This window comes from Camelina sativa, chromosome 12, assembly GCF_000633955.1.
Source record: "Camelina sativa cultivar DH55 chromosome 12, Cs, whole genome shotgun sequence".
NCBI classification, from domain to species: domain Eukaryota; kingdom Viridiplantae; phylum Streptophyta; class Magnoliopsida; order Brassicales; family Brassicaceae; genus Camelina; species Camelina sativa.
In genome coordinates, this window is record NC_025696.1 from 4,277,600 (window position 1) to 4,303,155 (window position 25,556).

The 25,556-nt window shown below is 34.5% G+C and overlaps 9 protein-coding genes across 9 annotated transcripts; all 9 read left to right on the forward strand.

The window, feature by feature from the left end:
- LOC104730059 (vesicle-associated membrane protein 711) lies at positions 321 to 2,204 on the forward strand. The gene is made up of 4 exons (XM_010449132.2): positions 321 to 787; positions 1,031 to 1,221; positions 1,327 to 1,490; positions 1,861 to 2,204. The coding sequence occupies exons 1-4, from the start codon at positions 571 to 573 to the stop codon at positions 1,946 to 1,948; spliced, it is 660 nt and encodes a 219-aa protein (XP_010447434.1). The 5' UTR covers positions 321 to 570; the 3' UTR covers positions 1,949 to 2,204.
- On the forward strand, positions 3,145 to 5,718 carry LOC104730060 (uncharacterized vacuolar membrane protein YML018C). The gene is made up of 8 exons (XM_010449133.2): positions 3,145 to 3,529; positions 3,774 to 4,175; positions 4,265 to 4,482; positions 4,644 to 4,714; positions 4,814 to 4,915; positions 5,037 to 5,154; positions 5,292 to 5,427; positions 5,502 to 5,718. The coding sequence occupies exons 1-8, from the start codon at positions 3,449 to 3,451 to the stop codon at positions 5,562 to 5,564; spliced, it is 1,191 nt and encodes a 396-aa protein (XP_010447435.1). The 5' UTR covers positions 3,145 to 3,448; the 3' UTR covers positions 5,565 to 5,718.
- On the forward strand, positions 6,035 to 8,686 carry LOC104730061 (ER membrane protein complex subunit 7 homolog). Its single transcript, XM_010449134.2, has 7 exons — positions 6,035 to 6,213; positions 6,543 to 6,589; positions 7,334 to 7,433; positions 7,646 to 7,709; positions 7,805 to 7,921; positions 8,026 to 8,134; positions 8,328 to 8,686. Exons 1-7 carry the CDS (start codon positions 6,113 to 6,115, stop codon positions 8,411 to 8,413), a joined length of 624 nt encoding a protein of 207 aa, XP_010447436.1. The 5' UTR covers positions 6,035 to 6,112; the 3' UTR covers positions 8,414 to 8,686.
- LOC104730062 (hydroxyproline O-galactosyltransferase HPGT2) lies at positions 8,856 to 12,073 on the forward strand. Its single transcript, XM_010449135.2, has 12 exons — positions 8,856 to 9,182; positions 9,428 to 9,491; positions 9,617 to 9,666; positions 9,751 to 9,935; positions 10,007 to 10,067; positions 10,164 to 10,236; positions 10,349 to 10,472; positions 10,571 to 10,658; positions 10,767 to 10,817; positions 10,911 to 10,982; positions 11,501 to 11,613; positions 11,762 to 12,073. The coding sequence occupies exons 1-12, from the start codon at positions 9,046 to 9,048 to the stop codon at positions 11,782 to 11,784; spliced, it is 1,041 nt and encodes a 346-aa protein (XP_010447437.1). The 5' UTR covers positions 8,856 to 9,045; the 3' UTR covers positions 11,785 to 12,073.
- LOC104730063 lies at positions 13,082 to 13,818 on the forward strand. The gene is made up of 2 exons (XM_010449136.2): positions 13,082 to 13,208; positions 13,400 to 13,818. Exons 1-2 carry the CDS (start codon positions 13,148 to 13,150, stop codon positions 13,711 to 13,713), a joined length of 375 nt encoding a protein of 124 aa, XP_010447438.1. The 5' UTR covers positions 13,082 to 13,147; the 3' UTR covers positions 13,714 to 13,818.
- Positions 16,005 to 16,663, forward strand: LOC104730064. The gene is made up of 2 exons (XM_010449137.2): positions 16,005 to 16,140; positions 16,238 to 16,663. Exons 1-2 carry the CDS (start codon positions 16,080 to 16,082, stop codon positions 16,552 to 16,554), a joined length of 378 nt encoding a protein of 125 aa, XP_010447439.1. The 5' UTR covers positions 16,005 to 16,079; the 3' UTR covers positions 16,555 to 16,663.
- Positions 17,708 to 18,645, forward strand: LOC104730066. Its single transcript, XM_010449138.1, has 2 exons — positions 17,708 to 17,783; positions 18,294 to 18,645. The coding sequence occupies exons 1-2, from the start codon at positions 17,726 to 17,728 to the stop codon at positions 18,608 to 18,610; spliced, it is 375 nt and encodes a 124-aa protein (XP_010447440.1). The 5' UTR covers positions 17,708 to 17,725; the 3' UTR covers positions 18,611 to 18,645.
- LOC104730067 lies at positions 19,631 to 20,258 on the forward strand. Its single transcript, XM_010449139.2, is given in 2 exon segments — positions 19,631 to 19,688; positions 19,910 to 20,258. Coding segments are annotated over 2 exon segments (393 nt in total). The 3' UTR covers positions 20,245 to 20,258.
- LOC104730068 lies at positions 22,003 to 25,508 on the forward strand. Its single transcript, XM_010449140.2, has 3 exons — positions 22,003 to 24,457; positions 24,588 to 24,815; positions 25,140 to 25,508. The coding sequence occupies exons 1-2, from the start codon at positions 22,240 to 22,242 to the stop codon at positions 24,749 to 24,751; spliced, it is 2,382 nt and encodes a 793-aa protein (XP_010447442.1). The 5' UTR covers positions 22,003 to 22,239; the 3' UTR covers positions 24,752 to 24,815; positions 25,140 to 25,508.

A 25,556-nucleotide genomic window follows, 5' to 3' on the forward strand; every position in this document is an offset into this window, starting at 1 on the left:
ACACTTTAAAAGTTTTAAACGTGTTATTCTTTTGTAAAAACGCTATTTTTCTTTTTTGAATCTAATTTAACATATTTTCAAAAAAAAAAAAACATGTTATTTTCGAAAGTTATTGATCTTCATAATAACATGTAAATTATATCCTTCATATCTATAAATTTCTACGCTTTAAAACATATATTCAAACATCAAAACATTACAATTTTTTTTTTTACAGTTATAAACTTTTAACTAATGTCAAATATGTGAATTTAATTTTGGTCCTTATATTTATAAAAAAAATTATTGTAATATATCAACGTAGCTATCAAAAAAATATAATTTTAAAATCTGCTGCCAGGAGGCGAAAAGGTCTCCAGCTCCAGCTAAACTCCAAGAGGAAAGAGGAGAGAGAGAGAGAGATTCAATAATATGCAGAAAGGGTGAAAAAAAGGAGCTAATTGGTTCTCTCTCTCTTTGATTGATCCATCCAGCGATCCATTCATTCGTCATTTGCAGGCTCTGTTTCCGCGGGAAACCCTTCGTTGACCTTGTTTTGATTTCGGCAAGGAGAAGGAGGGATCCACGGATATGACGATTCTGTACGCTCTCGTGGCTCGTGGTACGGTCTTTCTTTCCGAGTTCAGCGCCACGGCTACGAATGCCAGCAACATCGCCAAACAGATCCTCGAGAAAGTCCCTGGTAACGACGACAGCAACGTCTCCTACTCTCAGGATCGCTACGTCTTTCACGTTAAACGCACCGATGGCCTCACCGTTCTCTGTATGGCTGAAGAAACCGCCGGAAGTACGTCTTCCTCCTTCTCCTCCCTTTATGTTTCTCGAATCTTGAGCTGCTGCTTCTATGGCTAATTAGTTTTTAGGAAGTTTCGATCTTTTTTGGTGACAGTGGAATTCAAAGTCTGATCCTTTTCTTCTTTCTGGTGTGAAATTGGGCCTTTCTCTGAAATGATCTTTCTGATATTGTTTCCTGATGCGTGAATGAGTTTGATCTTACCAAAGTTCTTATATTTGAGATGTAATTTCTCAGGGAGGATTCCTTTTGCTTTTCTTGAGGATATTCACCAGAGGTTCGTACGGACTTATGCCAGGGCTGTTCATACAGCACAAGCTTATGCAATGAATGACGAATTTTCTAGAGTTCTCAGTCAGCAGATTGAGTATTACTCTAATGATCCTAATGCAGATAGGATTAATCGTATTAAGGGTGAAATGAATCAGGTTTGAGTTTCTCTTAAAATGTTAAATCTGATTGTGGATTTGTATAGAGACTTGGTTCTGAGTCTTGGCTTTACCGTTGGCATACTTATATTTGGTTTTGGACAGGTGAGGGGTGTCATGATAGAGAACATTGACAAAGTTCTAGATAGAGGTGAACGCTTGGAGCTTCTTGTCGATAAAACCGCCAATATGCAGGGGAATACATTCCGTTTCAGAAAGCAAGCTCGTCGTTTCCGAAGCAATGTCTGGTGGAGAAATTGCAAGCTCACGTATGTTTCCTAATACCTTAACATTATTTATAGGTTATCCATGAAATTAAACAATCTGTAGTATTATGATTGCAAGACTGTATGCTGAAACTAATCATGGCCTAAGAACCCATTAAACAATGGCAAGTGAAGTGCTTTACTCACCCCCAAGTTTCACATTTTTAATGGTACTTTTAATAACCCCCAAGTTCTACATTTGTAAAAGGTATAAAAAAATCGAGTTAAACTCATCCTTTGCGTAAATTTTTACTCTTAAACGAAACATAAGGATCTTGGCATTTGTTAATTTGTGCCTTTTATGAACAAGATCTCAAGTGAGAATTTTTCAAGAATCGAACATTGTTCCTAATCCTGTGTTTGTGTCTTGCAGGGTCCTCTTAATAGTACTACTACTGGTGATCATATACATCGGCGTGGCCTTTCTCTGCCATGGACCTACTCTACCATCTTGCATTTAAGTGCTTTTATCTCTTAAGGAATCCATCCCGGTTCTGTGTGTTGCCGCGACTTTTTTTCTCCTTGTCTGATTGTAAGCCTCTTGTTTTCAACTCACACTTATATGAAGTATTCTTATTTATAGAGCAATGTAAAAGCTCATTGCCTTGCAAGCTGTGTGAATTTTTGTTGTCATCACGTTCTATACATACATAGTGGGAAGTGAACAGGCTTGTTTTGTCTGATATATGTTCATACAACTTGTCATGTTCTTGTTTATGTGACTTCCTCTCATATAATCCATACCACCAACTTCTAAAGTCTTCTCCTAAGGGATTTGTTCATTATTTTAAATCATGGATCTGAATCGGGGTCCGGATGTAAAGAATGACTACTGGTACATGTTTTTTTTTTGTTTTCATCCTATTACGATCTTATGTTTGGAGGCTTTTGAACCTCTATAAATGACATTATCCAATCTGGGATACAATCGGTTGTAATAGCATCAAAAAGTAAACGACATCTAGCAATCTGCCACTTTGGTTTCTCTGCCGGTAGTCAAATGATGTTTGTGGTACATGTTTGACCCTACGTATGCAAAATAGTCTCACATGATCCAATAAGTTCGATCATAATCGAATGTAAGTAAATTATTAGAAAAGAAAGACAGGAGGAGAAAAAGATAAAATAAAATATAGGTATGAGTTAAGGCCTGACGCACCTCGCTCACCAACTTGACATCTTGTCATGCCACCTAATAGTAGCAAAATAAATAACTTATAGAATAGATATATGCGTGGGGAATTATATATCTTAGAATAATGTAAGTTTTTAATTTTTATTACACAAAACAAATAATTTGCATTTATCATTTTTGGTTGAACTTGAACAACATGTTGTTTGAATAATGTATTTACTAATTAAAACATGGAATTTATCCCCGATATATATGACATATTATTACAATTTTTTTTGAACGGTCGGTTATATAATACGTACACTTTACGGTTTAGATATCGTTACAAAACAGGAAAAAAAAAGACGGCTAGATCACGCCTCCAAAAATTATACAGTCCAATTAAAGTCTTTACTTTTTATTTTGGACAAAACCAATTAAACTCTTTACAAAAATAATTTTGTATAAACGTGAATTTAGCTTTTTCTTACACAAAATAATAAAAATAAAATAAAATAATAAATGTGTTATGTTTTTTTCCTTGTCTAACGCTTTCCCCTTCCTTCCCTCGCGGTTACTCTTCTTCTTCTTCCTTCCCTTCCGATTTAATATATTTCTTCAGAGATGGTCAATTTTCTCGTCGTCTCTGGATTTCCCCTTTTTGTCTTCTTCACTCCACCGCCTTCTTCGATTCACATCCTCCTCTGCCTCTTCTAATCCAATCTCCCTTCATCCCTCGTCATCAGTTTTGAAGTCAAATAATCTAAAAGAGCAGATCTCTTCGTATTGATCCACTCAAACACCTGGATCTTCTTCGTTTCTGGGTTTCAATTTACATCCTTTTTTGATGGGTTGGAGATACAAAGCTGGTTTGTTCTTGATTGGCACTGTTGTTATCATATGGGTCACCTCTGCTGAAGTTACTCAGGTCAAATGTTTAACCTCTTTAAATTTCCCCTTTTTTCGTTTTAAAGTTTGATTCTTTTGAGGTTGTGAGTGTTTGGATCCAATTGCGTATGGTTCTTCGAGCTTCAAAATTGGTGGTTTGAGAGTTTGATTCTATATTAAGAATAGATGAACCATACGCATAATGCAAATTCAGATCTCTGTTTTAAAAATGTGTCAGCTTTGGGATAATTTATTGAATGATTTTTGACTTCAATTTTGACCAGGATATATTTACAGCCTATAAGCAGCCATTTGCAGTCACATACCTTGGAGCTTCTCTTATGATTGTTTACCTTCCCATTGCATTCCTCAAAGACTGGTTTTGTCGGTATTTAGATCGACGTTCTTCCAAAACCAATAATAAAGTTCCTTCTTTGACCGACGGGTCTTCTTCTGTTGAGCTTGGTTCTCCTTTGAGGCACAAAATCATTGAAATGGGACTTCAAGGGACTATGACTAAGAAAGATAGTGAGGAACACCTTTCCTCACATGAAGAAGATGAGAGGCCGTTGATCGGTGGTAGAGGTAAAGATGAAGTGCAGACTCTGAAACATGGGAAAGCTATCACTACTAAGCAGATTGCAATGTATGGGCTTTACCTCGCACCAATTTGGTTTGTAACAGAGGTGTGTTTTTTTTTCCCTATGCTGTGTCTATTGTTTTGATGGTGATGATCTTTGGTAATGATATCTGTTTGCTATTTTTGATGATACAGTATCTGTCCAATGCTGCTCTGGCACGTACGAGTGTGGCAAGCACTACTGTATTGTCTTCAACCTCGGGACTGTTTACTCTATTCATTGGTGTCTTTTTGGGGCAAGATAATTTGAACCTGTCGAAAGTAGTTGCTGTATTTGTCAGCATGGCCGGTGTGGTCATGACGACGCTTGGGAAAACTTGGGCTGCTGATGATTCTCAGTTAAATTCGTCACTGTAAGTTTCCCATCCTAACTCTTTCACCATGCATCTCAATTTAAAAGCTGACCCTGGACTGTGTTCTGAATTGATAGCTCAAAATTGTCTCATTTGATTACATGAGTTGTCCAAATTCATCAACCATATTCTTTTAACGTACAGTTGATATTTGTGTTTAGCAACGGGCAACGTTCCCTTATGGGAGATCTTTTTGGGCTTCTCTCTGCAGTCTCTTATGGACTATTTACAGGTTAGAAAATGTTTTTGTACATGATCCTTTAATGGTTAATAGATTTGGTGTGTTGGGTAGGATAACCTCGTGACCACCCTTCTGTTATTGACAATACAGTGCTTCTTAAGAAGTTTGCCGGTGAAGAAGGAGAAGGGGTTGATGTGCAAAAGCTGTTTGGATACATTGGATTATTCACACTTGTTGCTCTCTGGTGGCTTGGTATACTAATATCTTCCATATTATTCAATTTTGCAAGTGCATCATCCGAAACATAACATATGAGACAGGGAATCGTTTGTGTCTTAATCAAAAGTTTGTGTTTTTTGGTTGTTTGTTTCAGTGTGGCCATTGACAGCACTAGGGATCGAACCCAAGTTTACCATACCACACTCTGTAAAAGTTGATGAAGTTGTCTTAGCCAACGGTTTTGTTGGAAGTGTCCTCTCTGACTATTTTTGGTACGTTTCAATGTTTCTATGTTGTCAGCTTGATACTTACAAATCTCTCTAGTTTATTGATAGGCTAGCTCCTAGAAAGAGGTGAGTACATGTTTAGAGAATTACTTATCTGTTTTCGTACTTTTTGTAATCAAAAGGGCACTTTCTGTGGTGTGGACGACTCCACTGGTAGCAACACTGGGCATGTCTCTCACAATTCCGCTTGCAATGGTTGCTGACATGATGATTCACGGTCGTCATTATTCCGCCATATACATTCTTGGCTCTACTCAGGTAACTAAAAACTCATATTCTATGAATAATTTCCTGATGCTCAAGAATTAAAACGTTTGTGTTTTTGTTTTCAGGTGTTTGCTGGATTCGTAATAGCTAACATATCGGACTTGTTCTCAAAGAAGCTTGGTTTGTAGCAGGATGATTCTTTGTTCATTTTTCCTCTTTTTTTGTGTGGTATTTGTGGGTAGAAATGTGTCATAGATTCTTGGTTGTGAATTGAAAGCTAAAAGGGGATTTCCCCTGTTTAATAAATGAAAGATAAGAATGTGATTAGATCATTACCCCCAACGTTTTTGATTCCCAAGTGAAATAGACAGTTTTTTGCACTTTCAAACAACGATTTTGATCAGAGAGAGCTGAAAGAATGAAAAATATGATTCAACTCGCTCTTAGATATCAAAACTAACCAATTCCCATGATCGAAAGACCTTCAATAAACACTATTGATTGTACTTATTAAATTGGAAGTTATAAATTATAAAACCCGGTTTGTTAGGTTAACCACAATTTACAAAGGACCAATCACAATTTAACGTTTGGTTAAGCGGAAACCTTCTTGTAGTGTCAGAAGGTTTAGTTCGCATTATTGTTCTGTTTTGTTCTCTTCTTTCCTGAAATCGGACGAGATTATAAAAAACAAAACTGGTCGTGTTTGGATTTGGACGATCTGCGGACGACGACCATGGCGCCGATTCTTAGATCCACTTCCCTTCTCGCTTTGTTCGTCTGCCATATTTCTCTCTTCTTCTGCTTCTTTGTTTCCAATCTTCCGATCTCATCTGGGTAATTAATCTTCATCCATCTCCACAAATCATCTAATTTTATTTTTATTTTTTTTACCTGCGTTACAGCTGATGATAGAGAGCTTTTAATGTTTCTTTTCCTGCTTTAGTAGCTGCTTCTATATCCTTTTAGCATTAGCCTCTTAATTTGTGGTTTAGTGATCGTGATACCGTCTTTAAGCTTTTGGGGTTGATGATTTTTGCAACTTTGATTTTCAATTTGATCTACTTGCTTGATGAATTAAATACATCTAAGGATATTAGTAAATTTACCAGCTTTTTGCTGTCTTTGAATTCAGCTGTTCAATTCATTCTTTCCTTTTCATACAGGTCTGAGGATAGCTACACGATCACGGGTAGAGTAAGGATCCCAGCAAGTAAGTTTCTGCCTTTTTTTACTTTTTCTTCCTTTGCCTTGTAGTTATTCTTCAATAACTCAGTTGAGATTTACTCAATTTGCTATTTTTTGGGGGTTTGTCTGTCATTTATCTGATTTTCTAATCCCCCCGTTTCATGGCATTGTTCAAAGAAAAAAATCCACCTATCTACAACTTATTTCTTTTAACGAATCTGTGAGTCTAAATAGCAGATCAGTAGCTGTTATTACGCCTATCTGTTTTGCAGCTTCCACTGTGGTATTATGTGTGTGTTTGCTTTGTGTAATTGGTCTTACGATTCTGATGTATATCCGTGGCTTTATATAGTGTCAACAAGTGAGAAACTAGGGTAGATATATATTAACTCTGTATGCATATTTCCCTCTATACCTTTCAATTCCATTACGGAGTTTTCAATGTAGGAACTTGCTATGTAGTACGCCAAGTAGACTGGCTTGAGAGTAGTGTTTACTTATGAATATGAGCATGTACATTTGTTATTTTCAATAGTGTTTTTGGAATATCATCATTGTTTCTAGTGCTTAAGGATTATAGGCAATTTATGCGTTGATAGTTTGAGTACTGTTTTTTCGACAATGTAGTTTCTGTCATTATTGTCTTTGAGTGCTTCCTATTATTCTAAAGTTCTAACTACATGATACTTTAAACTCCATCTCGTTTCCATTATGTAATTGCCTCACTACTCTCTTTTTTTGCAATCTAATGTTGAAGTTATTATGGCAGGCACTGTGATTGGTCATGCAGCAAAATTCTCAAATATCAAAGTTATACTCAATGGTGGACAGAATGTTACTTTCCTCAGGCCCGATGGATACTTCACATTGTATCCTATTTTTCTTTCTTCAAATTATATTTCCTGTAGTATGTTAGGTTATTTACTCATGACATCTACTATTTGGTTCCTTAGACATCTTTCATATACGTTTTCTGTAGCTTTTGGTGTTAATGTTGCTAGATGTAGATTGAGAAAACTTGATACTGTATTGTGTTGTGAAAACAAGAGTTTCTTTTTCCTTTACTTATCTAATTTCAAAGCCACAAAGTGCCAGCTGGGACTCATCTGATTGAAGTTTATGCAATGGGCTACTTCTTTTCTCCAGTAAGATTTTTTTAGTTGCAATATTCTATGATTTCCTGAACGACATCTTTTTTAAAGAACTCAATTCTCATTTGTCAATCAATGATTTAAATTAGGTGCGAGTTGATGTTAGTGCTCGACATCATGGCAAAGTTCAAGCAACACTAACAGAAACCAGGAGGAGTCTTACTGAGCTGGTTCTGGAGCCACTGCGACCAGAGCAATACTACGAGGTGAATACTTCATACTGTGTCTTCTTCTTGTTTGTAGCTGCTTAGTTTTAGCTATATATGCTTCTTTCTCCTGCTTTCTGATCGATCATGTACTATTTGCACAGATGCGAGAGCCTTTCAACGTTATGGCAATTGCGAAAAGTCCAATGGGTCTTATGGTGGGATTCATGGTCGTTGTTGTGTTCTTAATGCCCAAGTTGATGGAAAACATAGGTACACTTCTCTAACCCTTCACTTGTATCCATGTATTGATAATTTGCAATCATTAAACCGGTTTGTGGATCTTGCTCTGTTTAGTAGCAATCAATTGCGATAGTAACAAACATAAGCAGTTCACAGTGTACCTAATCTCTTAGAGCTCTTTAAACCTTTACTGAACCTAATTGTTGGTATGTGTGATAAACAGATCCAGAGGAAATGAAGAGCGCACAAGAGCAGATGAGAAGCCAAGGAGTGCCTTCACTTACTAGCTTGTTGCCAGCTAGCCGCTAATAGTTCTTTCTTCAGCAGCGTTAACCAACAGTCCCAAGACACAGTGCTTTTTAACTTGTAAAAACTGTTAAACAGTTTCAAGGATAAGCTTCGAAGAAATTAGCGACAGCAAATTCCTTAAAGCGATCTAACATTGGGTTTACAAGATTGGTTAGTGTAGAGACACTGTTGGAAACTGACCTTAAGTGTGTGCATTGATTTTTTTTGTCTTTGTATTCATGTTGAATGAATTGCTCTCTTCTATTATTTTTGGTTTAGAATGTTTTAAGTCCATTACACGAATCCTTATCAAGTTATCAGAAATAAAAAATTACATGTTTCCACAATTTTTTTATAAAACTTCCGATGTATGTTAGAGTTGTTTATTGTGATGATCGTAACCCGCTGAGTGGAGCAGAGTGTTCAAAACTTGTTTTCTTGTCACCTCAGATCGTAATGATGATCGCCGACGACCACAAAGAAACGGTTCCTTCGCCAAACAGAAAAAAACAGTTAAAGAAAATCCAAAAAAGTAATACGAACAAGGAAACATAAATCCAAAGCTTACATTATTATCTATTAGCTTTCCTTGTTCAGTTTCTCGATTTCGAATCTGAGAATTTTGTCTCTCTCCCTCTCGTCGTGGATTTGAGATGATGGAGAGCTTACCAACGACGGTCTCAGCTAAATCAGACCGGCGAGGTAGGTCGTCCAAGTCTCAGAATAACTCCAAGCCCTCTCTCATCTTAGCCTTCTTCTCTTGCCTTGCTTGGCTCTACGTCGCTGGCCGGTACGTCGCGTTTTTTTCCGATTGATTTATTTCTCGGGAGTGATAAAAAAACTCAGTGATTCTAGATTTGTTCTTCGAATTGCACCACGGAATCGAATTATTAGAGTTTTAAGAATCGTCATCGTGATAGAAACACTGTTTTCGTTCGTTGTTGTTATATAGATTTATAGATCTCGCAGATTCATACCCTGAATCGGTATCAGTTGATTCTGATCTCTATTATGGTGTTTGTTTCGTACGTTTAGGTTATGGCAAGATGCGCAGTACAGAGCAGCACTCAATACTGTGCTTAAGAATAACTATGATCAGGTTGGTCATTCCTTATGCTTCTTTTGAATTAGAAAGTTAGAAACTAGTATCCCTTGAGACGAGTCATTTTCACTAATTTAAATATTTTTTTCTTTAATGTTGATCATGTTCTTTGTGGAGTATAGAGGCCTAAGGTTCTTACGGTGGAGGACAAGCTTGCGGTCCTTGGATGCAAGTAAGTTGAATTTTTTTCTTTCTGATTGTATGTTCGTTTCTCTTCTGCATGTACTGACTAACACAAAATGTAACTGTTTAATAGAGATCTTGAAAGGAGAATTGTTGAAACTGAAATGGAGTTGGCACAGGCAAAGAGTCAAGGCTATCTTAAAAATCAGAAAAGTGTTTCTTCTTCAGGGAAGAAGATGCTTGCTGTTATTGGAGTTTACACAGGCTTTGGAAGTCATTTGAAGCGCAATAAGTTTAGAAGCTCTTGGATGCCACGAGGTAGAATTTATCACCTGCTTTGTTTTGGTACAATAACTAAGTTTTCTCTTATGAAACTTTCTTCTCTTTAGATGATGCTCTGAAAAAACTTGAGGAAAGAGGAGTTGTCATACGCTTTGTGATTGGTCGGAGGTTTTCCTACTCACTTTAGTCTTCATTTCTTTAGATTTTTTGTTTTCAATTGCAAAGTTGTTCACGGTCTAATGTTAATGCTTTATAAATTGCCAGTGCTAACCGAGGTGATAGCCTAGATAGGAAAATTGACGAAGAAAATCGTGCAACTAAAGACTTTTTGATTCTTGTAAGTAACGATAACACTCTTTTGCTTCTTTTTGTTGCCTGCTTATTTGAATATATTTTCACTGATGTGGCTTCCAATCTTATATTTTTCTCGAAATATGATGGATTATTAGGAGAATCACGAGGAAGCCCAAGAAGAGTTACCAAAGAAAGTGAAGTTCTTCTACAGTGCTGCTGTTCAGAATTGGGATGCAGAGTTTTATGTCAAAGTTGATGACAACGTGGACCTAGATCTTGGTAATACTTTCTCTTTCATGTATTTGTCTCGCGAAGCTATGTGTGGTCCAATCAGGATAACAACGATGTCTCTGAGTGACATGTTTTCCATCTAACAGAGGGGATGATTGGGCTTCTTGAAACCCGCCGTGGTCAAGATGGTGCTTACATTGGGTGCATGAAGTCTGGAGATGTGATTACTGAAGAGTTCGTATATTCTCTACTATCTTCAGTTCACATAATTGAGACTTCTGAGCTGTGACAATTAACATTCTCATTCTCATATTGTATGGTTGGTTTCTTGGTGGTATACAGGGGAAGTCAATGGTATGAGCCTGAGTGGTGGAAATTTGGGGATGACAAATCGTAAGTGTCTTGTACCTCAGAAGTCTTCTAGTTTATGTTAAGCCCTCGTGACCTGTGTTGTGTGTACTCAATTTATTTATTCGGTCTATATAGGTACTTCCGTCATGCAACTGGTTCGCTTGTAATACTCTCCAAAAATCTGGCTCAGTATATCAATATAAACAGGTGAGGTTTCACATTTTGGTAGAAGATTTAGTCTCACAAAGAGTATATGTCACACAAACCTAAGTTCATAAANGAAGTCTGGAGATGTGATTACTGAAGAGTTCGTATATTCTCTACTATCTACAGTTCACATAATTGAGACTTCTGAGCTGTGACAATTAACATTCTCATTCTCATATTGTATGGTTGGTTTCGTGGTGGTATACAGGGGAAGTCAATGGTATGAGCCTGAGTGGTGGAAATTTGGGGATGACAAATCGTAAGTGTCTTGTACCTCAGAAGTCTTCTAGTTTATGTTAAGCCCTCGTGACCTGTGTTGTGTGTACTCAATTTGTTTATTCGGTCTATATAGGTACTTCCGTCATGCAACTGGTTCGCTTGTAATACTCTCCAAAAATCTGGCTCAGTATATCAATATAAACAGGTGAGGTTTCACATTTTGGTAGAAGATTTAGTCTCACAAAGAGTATATGTCACACAAACCTAAGTTCATAAACCCGGTGTACATATAAATGTAGTGGATTGTTGAAGACATATGCGTTTGATGATACCACCATTGGATCATGGATGATTGGCGTCCAGGCAACATATATAGACGACAATCGCCTTTGCTGCAGCAGCACAAGACAAGGTGTGAATACTACTCTCTCACAAAAAATTATTCTCATGATTAACTGAAGAATGTTTAGGTTTTGTTTTGTGATGTTAGACCAGAAATCATTTCGTCGTAGCAGCAGCTTGTTAAATTTACAACCAATGTAAATCTGTTTATTTTGCAGAAAAAGTATGTTCAATGGCATGATCCTCTTGTCCCCGAGCAAAGACAGGACGGTTTCTCATTGCATTCATGGTGCTTCGATCCTCTTTGAAGCAAATTCTTGGACCCGATACAAATTTTATAATTCATTTTGTTAGAATGAGAGTATGATTAGGCCATTTGTTACAGTTTGTGATTAGGACACATCCCTTGAGCTTTGGAGTAAGAAAATGGGGAAATGGTATAGTTGTGATTTGTGAATGAAGTATAATTTTCCGTTGTTTATCATTTCTCCGTCCATTTTAGCTCAATCTCTAAGAAGACTTTTTTTTTTTTTTTCTGGTTAATAATATCAAAGTAGTAATAATAGTTTAGATGTAAATGACAATATAATTCAAATTTTAACAGAAAAATATCATACTTCGAATTTTTTTTAATGTATTAATGAATTTTATAGTGTAAATAAAAATCCATGGTAGAATTATTTAATTGATGTAACTGTATTATAAAATTCTAAACATGACAATAAAATTTAAAGTGAAACACACGTTCATGTTCGAATAATAGTTTGACAACGTGCATTATTATTGGTTAAATATTATTCAACTGGTTTAAAATAACCGAAGAAGTTCAACACACTGCTTGAATCGGTAGAGATTTATTTTAGTTAAATCGGTTGTGGTATGACGTGTTTTATGCACCTTCAAGGTTTCATGATCGAACTTGAAGTTTGCATTTGTGGTGATGTTTATGAAAAATGTGTGTGACAAAAGAAACTGTTCGATTTAAGCTTATAAACACTCTAGACTGGTTACTAGATAGATATACATATATTGTAAGACACTAAGACCAAAGAAAAAAAAAAACATTAGGTTTTATTAGTTTTGATTTTGATAATAAAAGAGCTTCAGTTGATTTGAATATTAACCTAAAAGAAGGGTTGTTTGACTTCTGAAGTATTTTACAAAAATTTAAATTCGTCATTGAAGTCCATACTTAAATTCTTTTCCGTTGACCCCATTAAGTTCATTGTGTTCTCAAATTCAGAATCCTACCAAAATAGTTTGGACTCAAATAAACATAGCGGTCAAAGAATTAGCTTCAACCTTTTAACAAAACAAAGGCAATAACTTTACCCTAATAATTGAATAAACCTTTAAACAAAATTATTAGTTTCCATACCATAGGTTTTCTATTTCCATACCATAAGTTATGACTAAATTGCAACAAGTCAATTAAAGTCATGACTATCCAAAAACAAAAATTGTAATATATTAATTAACACCAACGCCTCACTATAAAAAAAAAACGAACATCACATTTGAACACCCACCACAATACTCATAGTTACTACGTTTTCCAAAATTCTTTCAGAAAAAAAGAAAAAAAAAACTCCAAAGGCCAAACAATGGCATCAAACGCTTGCAAACTCCTTTGCCTTGTTCTAGTCTTCGCATTCATCAACCAAGGTATATTTATATACACTATTCATACAAACACATATTATAGTTCTCATTTTCTCAAATGTCGTATAGTCAGTGTCGTACGTCTTAGTATCAAATTCGTTATATATATTATGTAATTAAAAAGAAAATTTATATGTGTTATTACATAAAGGAAATTAATATATAACTTTGTTTATACTTGGGAAATTTGGAAGGGTATGGAGACTGTCATCTAAATTACCTATCAGTGAAACAAACGAAGACCGGAAAAATGATTGAGAACAAACCGGAGTGGGAAGTGAGAGTAAGGAACCCTTGTATTAGGTGCAAATTCCAGTACGCAAAGTTGTCATGTGTCGGTTTCAAATCGGTCACACCCGTCCCTACCTCGTCGTTGTCGAAATCAGGCGACATTTGTCTCCTCAACGCCGGTAATTTCATCTTCCCGCACGTGGACTTCGTTTTCAAATACGTATGGGACACCAGCTTCGACCTCAAGGTCATCGACGGCGTCATCGTTTGCCCTTAAAATTTAATTTCTACCCGTCTTTTTCGGTTTGGTTCATGTTTGTTTTGTTGTTCCTTCGGCATATGAAACTGATGATACTTACCTAACTGTTGTCCTATTCATTAGTTTAAGGATTAATAAAAGATACTCATTTTTATACTATTGCTTACCTTTTCTGTTAATTTTTCAATTCACTTTATGATATTAGATTAAGACCCGTGCTAAAGTACGAGTTGAAATTCATTTTCTTTATATTGTATTTTTTTATAAAATAGAATTTATTTTATTGTTTTTAAAAGTTTTTTTTGGATAAAACATTATGCAATAAAATCATATGCTAAATATGAAGGCTTGAAAAAAATACACATTTTGTAAGTTTTATCTTGTTAATGATTTTAGATAAGTACCCGTGCTATAACACTGGTTAAATTTTATTTTGTGAAATTCATTTTATTTATATTGTATTTTTTATATAAAATATAATCTATGTTATTGTTTTTAAAAGTTTTTATGGATAAAACTTTATGCAATAAAATCATATGCTAAATATGAAGGTTTGAAAAAATATCTATTTTGTAAGTTTTATATTGTTAATGATTCTAGATAAATACATGTGCTATAACACTGGTTAAATTTTATTTAGTAATCTATATTGTAACCCACTATTTAACTTGTAACCAATCAATCTATCAATTTCATAATCTATCTTTGGTTAACGTTGTGGTCTATCGATAAAATCTGTGGAAAATAAATTTGTAATATTGTGTTTAAAAATCTTTTGAAATAACGTGATATAGGACTAAAATCTTCCAAAAATATAGTTTGGAATATCCATAATTTTATTTGTTACCATTAATATATCAATTATCAATTTAGAATATTCTTAATATTTAGGTATAACCATTAATATTAATATATAGATTAATCTATAACCTATCTACAGTAGAACCTCTATAAATTAATACTCTTTAAATTAATAATCGCTATAAATTAATAAATTCTTCTGGTCTCGAGTTGGGCCGGTGTAAAAAATAATACATTTCGATAAAATAATAAGATAATAATTTTTTTTGAAATCCTATGTAAAAATATGGTCCCATCAATATCATAAATTAATAATCAAATAAACTAATATATATATATATATAAATTTAGTGAAATATGTTTGTTTGCCTATTCTTGAATTTGCATTCTTGTTAGAGCTCATCTCATCTTTTTAGTTGTTGTCTTCTCAAATCCAAAAATTGTGGAGAGTCTTAGATGCGATAATTGCTTCTTTATTAACGGGTTCTAAAGGTATCGCAATATCTTATTTGATTTTATCATTACCATGGATGATAGTAGTAGCAATTTCTTCTAAACTTCTAACATTTATCATTTTTATCTAAATAATCTAGTAAACAATTGACATTCATCCTATTACGATAACCATAATTATATATTAAGAAAATTCTTTAAAAATGTAAATCATAACAAAGTATCTTATTTTGTAATAATTGTTTTTCAAAAATATGAAAATGAGAAAATCTCTTCATAAATTAATAAAATATTAATTTATCGATAAATTAATAATTATTAATTTATCGATAAATGAAAACCTCTATAAATTAATAAAATTTCATGGTCTCGACCTTATTAATTTATAGAGGTTTTACTGTATAACCTATTTGTAATTATTTGTAAGCATTTATTAAGAATATAAAATTTACAAAAACTATGTTGTGCTTCCCTTTTATTAAAAAGGGGATATGAAGTACGTAGGTCAAATATGCTAATAAATTTAGTGTTTAGAGGGTTATTCAGGTCAAATATGCTAATAAATTTAGTGTTTAGAGGGTTATTCAGGTCAAATATGCTAATAAATATTAAAAACAGTCAAACGGTGAAAAACATGAAGCTTGGTAGAAAAAAGGAAGAAACCGGTCTGAACATACCAGTCCAGGAATTAATTATAAGCTGAAAACATTATCAACTTTATAAACAGAAAAAAAAAATACAATTTACACACTTTGAATCATAAATAAATTAAATAATAATGTGATGTTAAACTAAGTAAAGAAAATATGACACATATTATTTAAAGGCAACATATTAAAACATATATATCAATAATTTTTTCATAAAATAATTTGATGTTTATTTTAATTTAAAGGCATTATTTTTTTTTTCTATCCTTAACATAAAATAATTTGATGTTAAGGATAGAATATATGTAAAAACAAACAAGTGGCAATTTCTCATAGATTCTTATCTTATTAGACCCAATGGTTCCCTACTTATTACTTCCCTTCCCTTCCCTATATAAATACTAGAATCACACTTGATACTCATATTGACTGATTACTACATTTTCTAAAATCTCTACTAGATCATCCAAAGATCAGGCAATGGCAACAAAGGCTTGCAAATTCCTTTGCCTCGTTCTCTTCTTTGCTTTTGTCACCCAAGGTACGTATATCGTGTAACACGATTATCGTATTCATATTATTCTCATCTTGTGTTGTTAATCAAACAATAATTTGTCTTTTCCTTGGAATATAATTAGCGTATGGGGAGGACGCTGGTGATTTTTATTCTCTCAAGAGCCTTTCGGTGAAACAATCGAAGACCGGAAAAATGGTAAAGAACAAACCGGAGTGGGAAGTGAAAGTGATGAATTCGTCTCCCTGCTTTTTCGTTACCACAACGATGTCATGTGTCGGTTTCCAATCGGTCACTCCCATCCCCGATTCCGTGGTATCCAAATCCGGTGATACCTGTCTCCTTAGCAGAGGCTCGGCGATCCATGACTTCAGTTTCAAGTACGTATGGGACACAAGCTTCGACCTCAAGATCCTCTCCGGCAGCATCGCTTGCTCTTGATATTTTCTACCCGGTTTGATCCGGTCTTGCCTTCAGTTCATGTTATTTTACTTACTTGGGCATATATGTAATTGAGATCAATAAAGACTTTTCAAACAACAGTTTGCTATTTAATTATTTACATGAGATCGAAGAGAAACTAAGAATTAGAACCGGGTAATAAACCTTGAGAGTTAAGAATACTAACCACGAGGAGATGAAACGATCTAGACAAAATACTGAAACCCTAGAGAAGAAACGAAGAGTCGAGAGGGTTTGAGTTTCAGTTGATCGATTCAAAGGCGATAAGATCCACTGGCTTCTCATGAAGTATAGTTTAAATGGTCATTCGCCATGATATGAACTTTAGAATTCAGAAGCTGTTTAATTACAAGTCTAAATTAAAATAATGCAAAACACGAACGTTACGTGACGTAAGTCGTAACTGATCATCTTCATGTCAGCAAAGAGAGGGGAACACCGTCCAATAGTGTAAACTCATTTAAGAAGAAACTGAATTCTTAGAGAAAAGGTACTATGTATTAATATTAAATTAATTTTTAAAACGGTTCAAATTAATAAAACAAATAATAAATACACTATTTTGGATTCAACGTTTACATTAAGTGTTAAAACTTAAAATTAATGTTTTTGGAGTTGGGGTTTTAAATTATTCAAATTTAACATTTTTAGATTTAGGATTTGATTTTAGACTATATTATTAACTTATTACAGTATATATTACTCCCTCCGTTTTATAATATAGGATGTTTTGAGAAATATTTTTGTTTCATAATATAAGATGTTGCAAACTTTCTATGTAACTTTTAGATTAATTTTATATTTTATTTTATGCAGTTTAGTTTATGATTGGCTAAACTTTTTAAAAGTAACTATTAATGATAGTCTCATCTTAATGATATATATATATATATATATATATATTTATATTTAACAACTTTAAACAATTACTTGATTATAGTATATTATTTTCTTTCTTTACTTTTTCTTCTTTTTATTTTTTTTCGTCTAAAATATGTTACTCTACTAGTTTTATGAAACCAAGCATCATCGTATCTACATAATTTAAGGCAGCAACAGAGAATTAAACATATGCGATGGATATAAATTGGAGTCGCTCATCTCTCGTTCTCTCTCTCTCTCCATACACACAAGCAACAACAAATTGACAATGGTATTTGCCCGTAAATGTTTTGTTGTTTTTCTCGTTCTCTCTATGTTCTCTCAAGGTAAATTAATCAATCGAATCTCGAACAACCTTTTCGTATGTAGTTTCATGCCTTTAATCATCATCTTGGAGTTTCGTCTAATCCAGTTTCAATTAGGACTGGTCGGTTTTGATCTCTCGCTTTTTGGATCATATAGAAATATATATATATATAATCTGAACTAAGATTGAATCTCACTTGGTTAATTCGTTGTAGCTAAAGCGTTTACGGCCTCCGATCTTTAGTTCGATTTCAGTAACTCAGTTACGTTTATTTTGGTAGATTTGGTCTTCGATCATGTCGTTTTTTTCTTCCTTTGGGGATGCTACTATATAGTTTAAACAGGATTCAACATTCTTAATATCATGCTTATGACTTGTTGTCCAAAAAGTACCATTATAATATATGTCCATGACTCCATGCATCAATTATTATCCTAAGGTTTCTTTGTTTTTGTATTTTTTTTTATAATTAATTATTTTCCTGATTTACAAAACTAATGAAAAGAGAGCATGAAACAATAACCGGCAGGACTGTGCCTCTGCACTTTCGGTTTGCTCCGGATCGGAGCGGTGAGAACCGGAAGAGAAATCGCTGGACAACCGGAATGGAAAGTGACGGTAACCAACACGTGTAATTGTCTTCAGAAGCAGGTGACACTGTCTTGCGAAGGGTTTGCTCCTGCGAAGCCTGTCAAGCCATGGCTGCTTAAGCCACAAGGAAACACGTGTCTTCTGATTAAAGGAGCAGCTTTGCCAGCTGGCGCAACCGCTGAGTTCGCTTACGCCGGCCAGCCTTACATCTTCAGACCCGTTGGTTCCACGGTCGACCCAAGTTGCATGAACTGATTTCTTCGCTGTTACAACTTCTTATTAAAAAAAAACATTTAGTAGAAATGTTATCATCATATATTTCTTGCGACTCAAGGACGAAGATGTTATGACTTCTTGTGTGAAACTTGAGTTACATACAGAAATGTTAGAAGACTAATTGGCATATATATGATCAACAGAGAAATAACGCCTGTTATCATTTCCTCTTCTTCTTCTTCTTATTGATCTTTCTCTATTGTCTTCAACTTCATCATCATATCATGCGTCCTCTTCTTCTACGTCACCTCTTTGATCAACTTCTTTGTTTGCGCCTTCGCCTTCGTCATGGTCTTAATCATATTTCTCTCTCTCACTTGCGTCTTTTTATTCTCATCTATTGTCACATATAGATTTTTAATGTATCTCTTCGATGATAATTCTTCAATCTTGCGATTGAACACTCATTCTCAAAGGTTTGATCCATTGCCACATCAAAAATTCAATGTTTTGGCTAATTATTTACCAAAATTTAAATTTAGGAAAAATGCCAAATTCATACTTGTGGTAGGCATGCTTTCAAAAACAGTTGGCCGATTGTGTAAACTAACATTTTTATTGAATTGAATTGAATTGAATTTAGGATTTCGTTTAGGAAGAAAATATGCTGTTCTTAGAAATGTAATTTAATATTTATAAACCATTGAATATGAATTTTCTTAAATATGTAAAATTTTGACTAATACCAACTATATTTGAATTTGATACCTTAATTCTCCAAAATTTACTTTTAAAGTCATTTAAATCTTTGAATTCCATTCAACATTCCTAAAATTTAGAGTATCCAAATAGACATAATTAATTGATAGATTCATTATGCCTCTTTTAAACTGTTGTATAGTTTCTTCTTTTGTTAAGTAGTATATTTTGTTTATATATTCTTGTGAAATCTAGAGAATCGTATCCCTATATTAAAGGCAAGAGAGAATTAAACCATATGCAATGAATATAAATTAGATCGGTTCATTACTCTTCCTCCACCTCTAAAGACAAATAACAATGGCGCTTGCTCTTAAATATTTTGTTGTTTTTCTTCTTCTCTCTATGGTCTCTCAAGGTAATGTAATTAATCCGAATCTCTAACAACGTTTTTGTATGTATCCAAGAAGAAGTGTCATGCCTTTTGTTACATAAATATAAAACCTCATTGTCAGCCATCATCTTGGAATGTCTAAATTCAATTTTATTAGGACTCGATCGGTTTGATTTTTCGATTTTTTGGATTGTGTATGAAACATCTTGAAGAGTCTAATGAAAGACGCATCAACTGAAACTATATAACCCACAGGACTGTGCCGCTGCAGTTACAAACAGCTCCAGATCGGAACGGTAAGGACCGGAAGAGAAATCGCCGGACAACCGGAGTGGAGAGTGTCGGTAATCAACACGTGCAATTGTCTTCAGAAGCACGTGACTCTGACTTGCGCAGGGTTTGCTCCGGTGAAGCTTGTGGAGCCATGGCTACTGCTCTCACGCGGATTGACATGTCTTCTGATTAAAGGGGAAGCTTTGCCAGCTGGTGCCTCCGCTCAGTTCACTTACGCCGGCGAGCCTTACATCTTCAGACCCGTCGGTTCCGCCGTCGACCCAAGTTGCAAGTGATAAGCTTCTAATTACATTCCTTTATGAGAGAAAAATAAAAAAAATAAACACTTCCAAAACTCGGATTTATATTATCTGGTTTCTTGTGTATCAAGTAAACGTATATGTTTTCTTATTTTGTCTAAGAAACTGAGTTCTGATTCGCTTTGTGATACAGACATAAAAGTTAGAAGATGAAGCATCCATCCTCAGAGAAACAATGTTTGATATCATTTCCTTTTTCTTTGCAATTTAATTTCTTCGTCCTCTACGCCTTCATTATCATCTATCATAATCATCACCATATCCATATTGGCGTAATAAACTTCATCTTCTGAACCGTATTGGGCCTTGGGCAATTTAGGCCTTATAATAAGCCCAACATAATAATTGGTTCGAAAAATCGTGCATAAGCCGGTAAAAATCTTTTTAACGGTGAAGGTGAACATATATGCAAAAAAAAAAAAAAATAATAATAATAATAATTCTGCTCTGAAGTTACAGCTTTGTCTTTTTAAGTTTTTAACCAATTAAGACACAATCAAACTCTTTTTTTAAAAAAGTTACGTTACAATTGCATTTGCATTACTAAATCATACTGTACTAGGATATATCCCGTGCTTAAAGCACGGATCAATATTTTTCAAAAAGTTTATAATCTAATAATAAAAATTATTGTTTTTTTTAATTATTTTGTATGAGATAATATTTATTTTTAATTGTTATGTAAATCTATTAGTCTATTTGAATACTAATTATTTTAGAATATTATAGTATTTTATTTTTGACGTATTATTACAGTTTTATATTGTTTATTTGTTGTATTTGCATCATATTTTGTGAAATATAAAATAGTAATTTTAATATTATAATTGTGAGTAAATAAAAATTATTAATTTATCATCTATATTAAATTTAGTTTTACCAACCCGCCAATGTGAAAATTAAAACACACATTTTCATATATTGAGTAATATATCTTCGTTTTAAAAAATTCAAATCACAACATATGCAAAAAAAAAATATGCATTTTATTAATTATAAGTATTATATGAATGTTCTAAACAATTTGTAAATAAAATAAAATAAAGATGATAGGAGAATCATAATTTGAAATCTTAACAAAATCTTCGAATTTAGTTATCAAAAATAATTGTATTGTATACTTGGATATAAAATCTTAGTTTTAAAATTATGACTGGTTTATATGTTTTAAAAAAAACAATTAGTAATTTTGTCCATAATTTATTAGAGAGAAAAAAATATTTTTTTAGATTTTTTAATATTTTATATGTGAGTATTTTTTATTTTTAATTTAATTATATTTATTTAAATTAGTTAATTAAGCTTAATTAATTTTTTCTAATGACAATTGAATGTAATTTTTTACACATTTTAAGGTTAATTTAATATTTGTACTTCTTAATTAATATAGTAAGATTTAATTCGAATTTCGTTTTTGCAGATGTCAAACCAAAAGAACAATTATAATGTTTTACAAATCGTAATCACCACAATTAGGAATAAAAAACAAAACTTTAATAATTTGGTTTGTGGGGAAAAAACTCTAATAATTTATGTAGCAAGCTAAGCAAACTCTCTTTAATTATTAATTAATTTTTTTAAAAAGTCAGAAAATATTCCCTCTTTCCAGCAAAACAAAAACACCAAAGACTTTCCGAATACAAAATATATGTTTGCTAATTTGAACAAACAATCTCTGTTTTTTTTTTTCTCTATATATATTTTAAATTAATTTTTTTTCCTTACAGAGAGAATATTATTTAATTTGTGGATTAGGGTTCACTCCACCTCCACCTCCACCTACAGCTACAGAGGAGGATAAAGTCGTGTCGTGCTTCTCTGTCATTTCCACCAAACCATTTAGTGTACGGAAACGTTTCTTCTCCGATCGGTCAAATACAAACAACAATTTCGAAATTAATAATCCTCTGTTTCATTCCCTCTGCTTCATCATTTTTACAACTTCAATTTCATTTCTTAGATAAAAATCTCACCTTTAACTTATGGGAAAGCCAACGGCAAAGAAGAAGAATCCAGAGACGCCAAAAGATGCTTCCGGCGGCGGCGGAGGCAAGTCTGGGAAGACTTACCATCGTTCTACTTCGAGGGCTTTTGACGAAGATATGGAGATTTTCATTAGCAGAGCACTTGAGCTCAAAGAAGAAGGTAACAAGCTGTTCCAGAAACGCGACCACGAAGGAGCCATGTTGAGTTTCGACAAAGCCTTGAAGCTCTTGCCTAAAGAACATATCGATGTAGCTTATCTGAGAACCAGCATGGCTTCTTGTTATATGCAAATGGGATTAGGTGAGTATCCGAATGCGATTAGCGAATGTAATTTGGCTTTGGAAGCTTCTCCTAGGTACAGTAAGGCTTTACTTAGGCGTTCTCGGTGTTACGAGGCTTTGAATAAGTTGGATTACGCGTTTAGGGATGCTCGTATTGTTTTGAATATGGAGCCGGAAAACGTGTCTGCAAATGAAATCTTTGATAGGGTGAAGAAGGTTTTGGTGGATAAAGGTGTTGATGTTGATGAAATGGAGAAGAGCTTTGTTGATGTTCAGCCTGTTGGCGCTGCTCGTTTGAAGAAGATTGTTAAGGAGAGGTTGAGGAATCAGAAGAAGAAGAAGAAGAGTGGTGGGAAGGATGAGGAACTGAAGATCAACAGAGGTGTGGTTGATAGTCCAAAGCTTGTTGACATGGTTGAGAGTCCAAAACTTGTTGACAAGGCAAACGAAGCTGAGAGCAGAAATAAGCCAAAGGAGGAAAAGAGCGATAAGTTAGATATTGATGGAAAGACTGGTGGCAATAGAGAAGATAAGAAAACAAGTTTCAAGGGTGATAAAGGACAGAAAAAGAAAAGTGGTGGTAATAAGGCTAGAGAAGAGAGGAAGCTGGAGGATAAGGTTGTTGTCATGGACAAAGAGGTCATTGCCACTGAGATTGTTGAAGGCGGAGGAAACAAAAAAGAAGAGGCAACGGTTACTAGGACTGTCAAGCTGGTACATGGAGATGATATAAGGTGGGCACAACTGCCGCTGGATTCTAGTGTTAGACTTGTAAGAGACGTAATCAGGGATCGCTTTCCTGCTCTTAGGGGTTTCCTCATTAAATATAGGGATACAGAAGGTGATTTGGTAACCATTACCACAACAGATGAGCTGAGACTAGCTGCTTCTACTCATGATAAACTTGGCTCCCTTAGATTATATATAGCAGAAGTTAACCCCGACCAAGAACCAACCTATGACGTCATGAACAATAGTGAATCAACTGACAAGGTTTCCAAGAGGTTGAGCAGCTTTGCGGACAATGGAAGTGTCGGAGAATACATGGGGTCTGACAAAGCATCTATGTGCTTTGAGAACTGGATTTACCAGTTTGCGCAGTTGTTCAAGAACCATGTTGGGTTTGATTCTGATTCGTACTTGGACCTTCATAACCTTGGGATGAAGCTGTATACGGACGCAATGGAGGATGCTGTCACTGGTGAAGATGCACAAGGACTCTTTGAAATCGCTGCTGAAAAGTTCCAAGAAATGGGTGCACTAGCTTTGTTTAACTGGGGTAACGTTCACATGTCAAAGGCAAGGAAGCAGGTCTGTTTTCCTGAGGATGCCTCGAGAGAAGCTATAATAGAAGCAGTTGAGGCTGCATTTGTGTGGACAAAGAAGGAGTACAACAAAGCTGCAGAGAAATATGAAGAAGCGGTTAAGGTTAAACCTGATTTTTACGAAGCTCTTCTAGCACTTGGGCAAGAGCAGTTTGAGCAGGCAAAGCTTTGCTGGTATCATGCACTCAAAAGCAAGGTAGACTTAGAAAGTGAGGCCTCCCAGGAGGTCCTGACGCTCTATAACAAAGCTGAAGATAGTATGGAGAGGGGTATGCAGATTTGGGAAGAAATGGAAGAACGTCGTCTAAATGGAATCTCCAAGTTAGATAAACATAAAAACATGTTGCAGAAGATGGAGTTAGATGAATTATTTAGCGAAGCTTCAGAAGAAGAATCTGTGGAGCAGGCAGCTAATATGAGTTCTCAGATTAACCTCTTGTGGGGTTCGCTGCTATATGAACGCTCTATTGTGGAGTACAAGCTCGGATTACCAACTTGGGATGAATGTTTGGAGGTTGCAGTGGAGAAATTTGAACTAGCTGGAGCTTCTGCAACTGATATAGCTGTGATGATTAAGAATCATTGTTCAAGCGAGGGTGCACTTGAAGGTAATCTATTTTTTGGCATAAATACCAAACTCTGGAGAAGTTACAGTCCAGTAATGGTCCTCTGTTAGTTTACTTTTTGCTGCGCTGATATGAGGTGTGATATATAATAACAATCTTATAACAAACGCAGGTATGGGGTTCAAGATTGATGAAATAGTACAGGCATGGAATGAGATGTATGATGCCAAGAGATGGCAGATGGGTGTTCCATCTTTCCGGCTAGAACCAATGTTCCGGAGACGTGCCCCAAAACTGCATGATATCTTAGAGAATGTATTTTCAGGGCCTGCTTGACCAAAATATTCTTCTCATATACACATAAAAATATCAGATGCCATCAGATTTTGTGTATCACTAGGTAAGTAGCAACTCATTTCCGCTTTACAAAATCCTGAAAATATGGCAGTCTAAATGATTGTCTTGGGTTGTTAGTGTTTCATTAGTTGAATGCTATCGACAAATCATTCTTGTTATGGAGCATGAATTAGGGGATTTTATCTAAAGATTTATTGCCTTCAAACAATGGTAATAAAACCTTTTATGAGATTGCTTGCCTCTGTCTCAAAGATTTCCCTAGAATCTCACTTATAAATTTAGTTTATCCTTTACAATTTTGTAGTTGTCCAGTGTTTTTGTGGCTTGATTTGCTGGGAAGCTAATCATTTGTATATACTATTTGCAGGCATTTTGTTTGTTTGGGAGTGGGGTGTGCATTCTTTTCTCCTCTCTATTGGTATGGTTTTGTCATTTTTCCAAAGGAACATTTTTTTTGGGATTTCCACGGGGATATATATACTCTTGGCTCTGCGGTTTTGATGCAGTGGCTGAGACTGATTGGGATTCAGTCCAGAGAAGAAGGTTTAGATGGGCTAATCCTCTTCTCTTCAAATTGATTCAAAATATTGGTCATTTGTTCTTCTTTGTTTTGTTTTATACCATAGCCTTGTATTTTTTGTTATTTATTGTTGTTAAATTGGATTAGTTTATATTTAATTTGTGATTGTTGTGTGAATATCTGCGTCGCTTGAAAGATTCAGACTTCATTGTGATTTCTTTATGACATACAGCATTTTTTAAATCTTAAAGTAAGACTCAATAG

Coding starts and splice junctions, on each gene's coding strand:
- LOC104730063 (XM_010449136.2), top strand. CDS start 13,148: ATGGCATCAAACGCTTGCAAACTCCTTTGCCTTGTTCTAGTCTTCGCA. Junction 13,209..13,399: donor CTTCGCATTCATCAACCAAG/GTATATTTATAT, acceptor GAAATTTGGAAG/GGTATGGAGACTGTCATCTA.
- LOC104730066 (XM_010449138.1), top strand. CDS start 17,726: ATGGTATTTGCCCGTAAATGTTTTGTTGTTTTTCTCGTTCTCTCTATG. Junction 17,784..18,293: donor TCTCTCTATGTTCTCTCAAG/GTAAATTAATCA, acceptor AATAACCGGCAG/GACTGTGCCTCTGCACTTTC.
- LOC104730059 (XM_010449132.2), top strand. CDS start 571: ATGACGATTCTGTACGCTCTCGTGGCTCGTGGTACGGTCTTTCTTTCC. Junction 1,222..1,326: donor TTAAGGGTGAAATGAATCAG/GTTTGAGTTTCT, acceptor GGTTTTGGACAG/GTGAGGGGTGTCATGATAGA. Junction 1,491..1,860: donor TGGAGAAATTGCAAGCTCAC/GTATGTTTCCTA, acceptor TGTGTCTTGCAG/GGTCCTCTTAATAGTACTAC.
- LOC104730062 (XM_010449135.2), top strand. CDS start 9,046: ATGATGGAGAGCTTACCAACGACGGTCTCAGCTAAATCAGACCGGCGA. Junction 9,183..9,427: donor TGGCTCTACGTCGCTGGCCG/GTACGTCGCGTT, acceptor TCGTACGTTTAG/GTTATGGCAAGATGCGCAGT. Junction 10,818..10,910: donor AAATTTGGGGATGACAAATC/GTAAGTGTCTTG, acceptor CGGTCTATATAG/GTACTTCCGTCATGCAACTG.
- LOC104730068 (XM_010449140.2), top strand. CDS start 22,240: ATGGGAAAGCCAACGGCAAAGAAGAAGAATCCAGAGACGCCAAAAGAT. Junction 24,458..24,587: donor AAGCGAGGGTGCACTTGAAG/GTAATCTATTTT, acceptor TAACAAACGCAG/GTATGGGGTTCAAGATTGAT.
- LOC104730064 (XM_010449137.2), top strand. CDS start 16,080: ATGGCAACAAAGGCTTGCAAATTCCTTTGCCTCGTTCTCTTCTTTGCT. Junction 16,141..16,237: donor CTTTGCTTTTGTCACCCAAG/GTACGTATATCG, acceptor GAATATAATTAG/CGTATGGGGAGGACGCTGGT.
- LOC104730061 (XM_010449134.2), top strand. CDS start 6,113: ATGGCGCCGATTCTTAGATCCACTTCCCTTCTCGCTTTGTTCGTCTGC. Junction 7,922..8,025: donor GACCAGAGCAATACTACGAG/GTGAATACTTCA, acceptor CTATTTGCACAG/ATGCGAGAGCCTTTCAACGT. Junction 8,135..8,327: donor CAAGTTGATGGAAAACATAG/GTACACTTCTCT, acceptor TGTGATAAACAG/ATCCAGAGGAAATGAAGAGC.
- LOC104730060 (XM_010449133.2), top strand. CDS start 3,449: ATGGGTTGGAGATACAAAGCTGGTTTGTTCTTGATTGGCACTGTTGTT. Junction 4,483..4,643: donor TCTCAGTTAAATTCGTCACT/GTAAGTTTCCCA, acceptor ATTTGTGTTTAG/CAACGGGCAACGTTCCCTTA. Junction 5,428..5,501: donor ACATTCTTGGCTCTACTCAG/GTAACTAAAAAC, acceptor TTTTGTTTTCAG/GTGTTTGCTGGATTCGTAAT.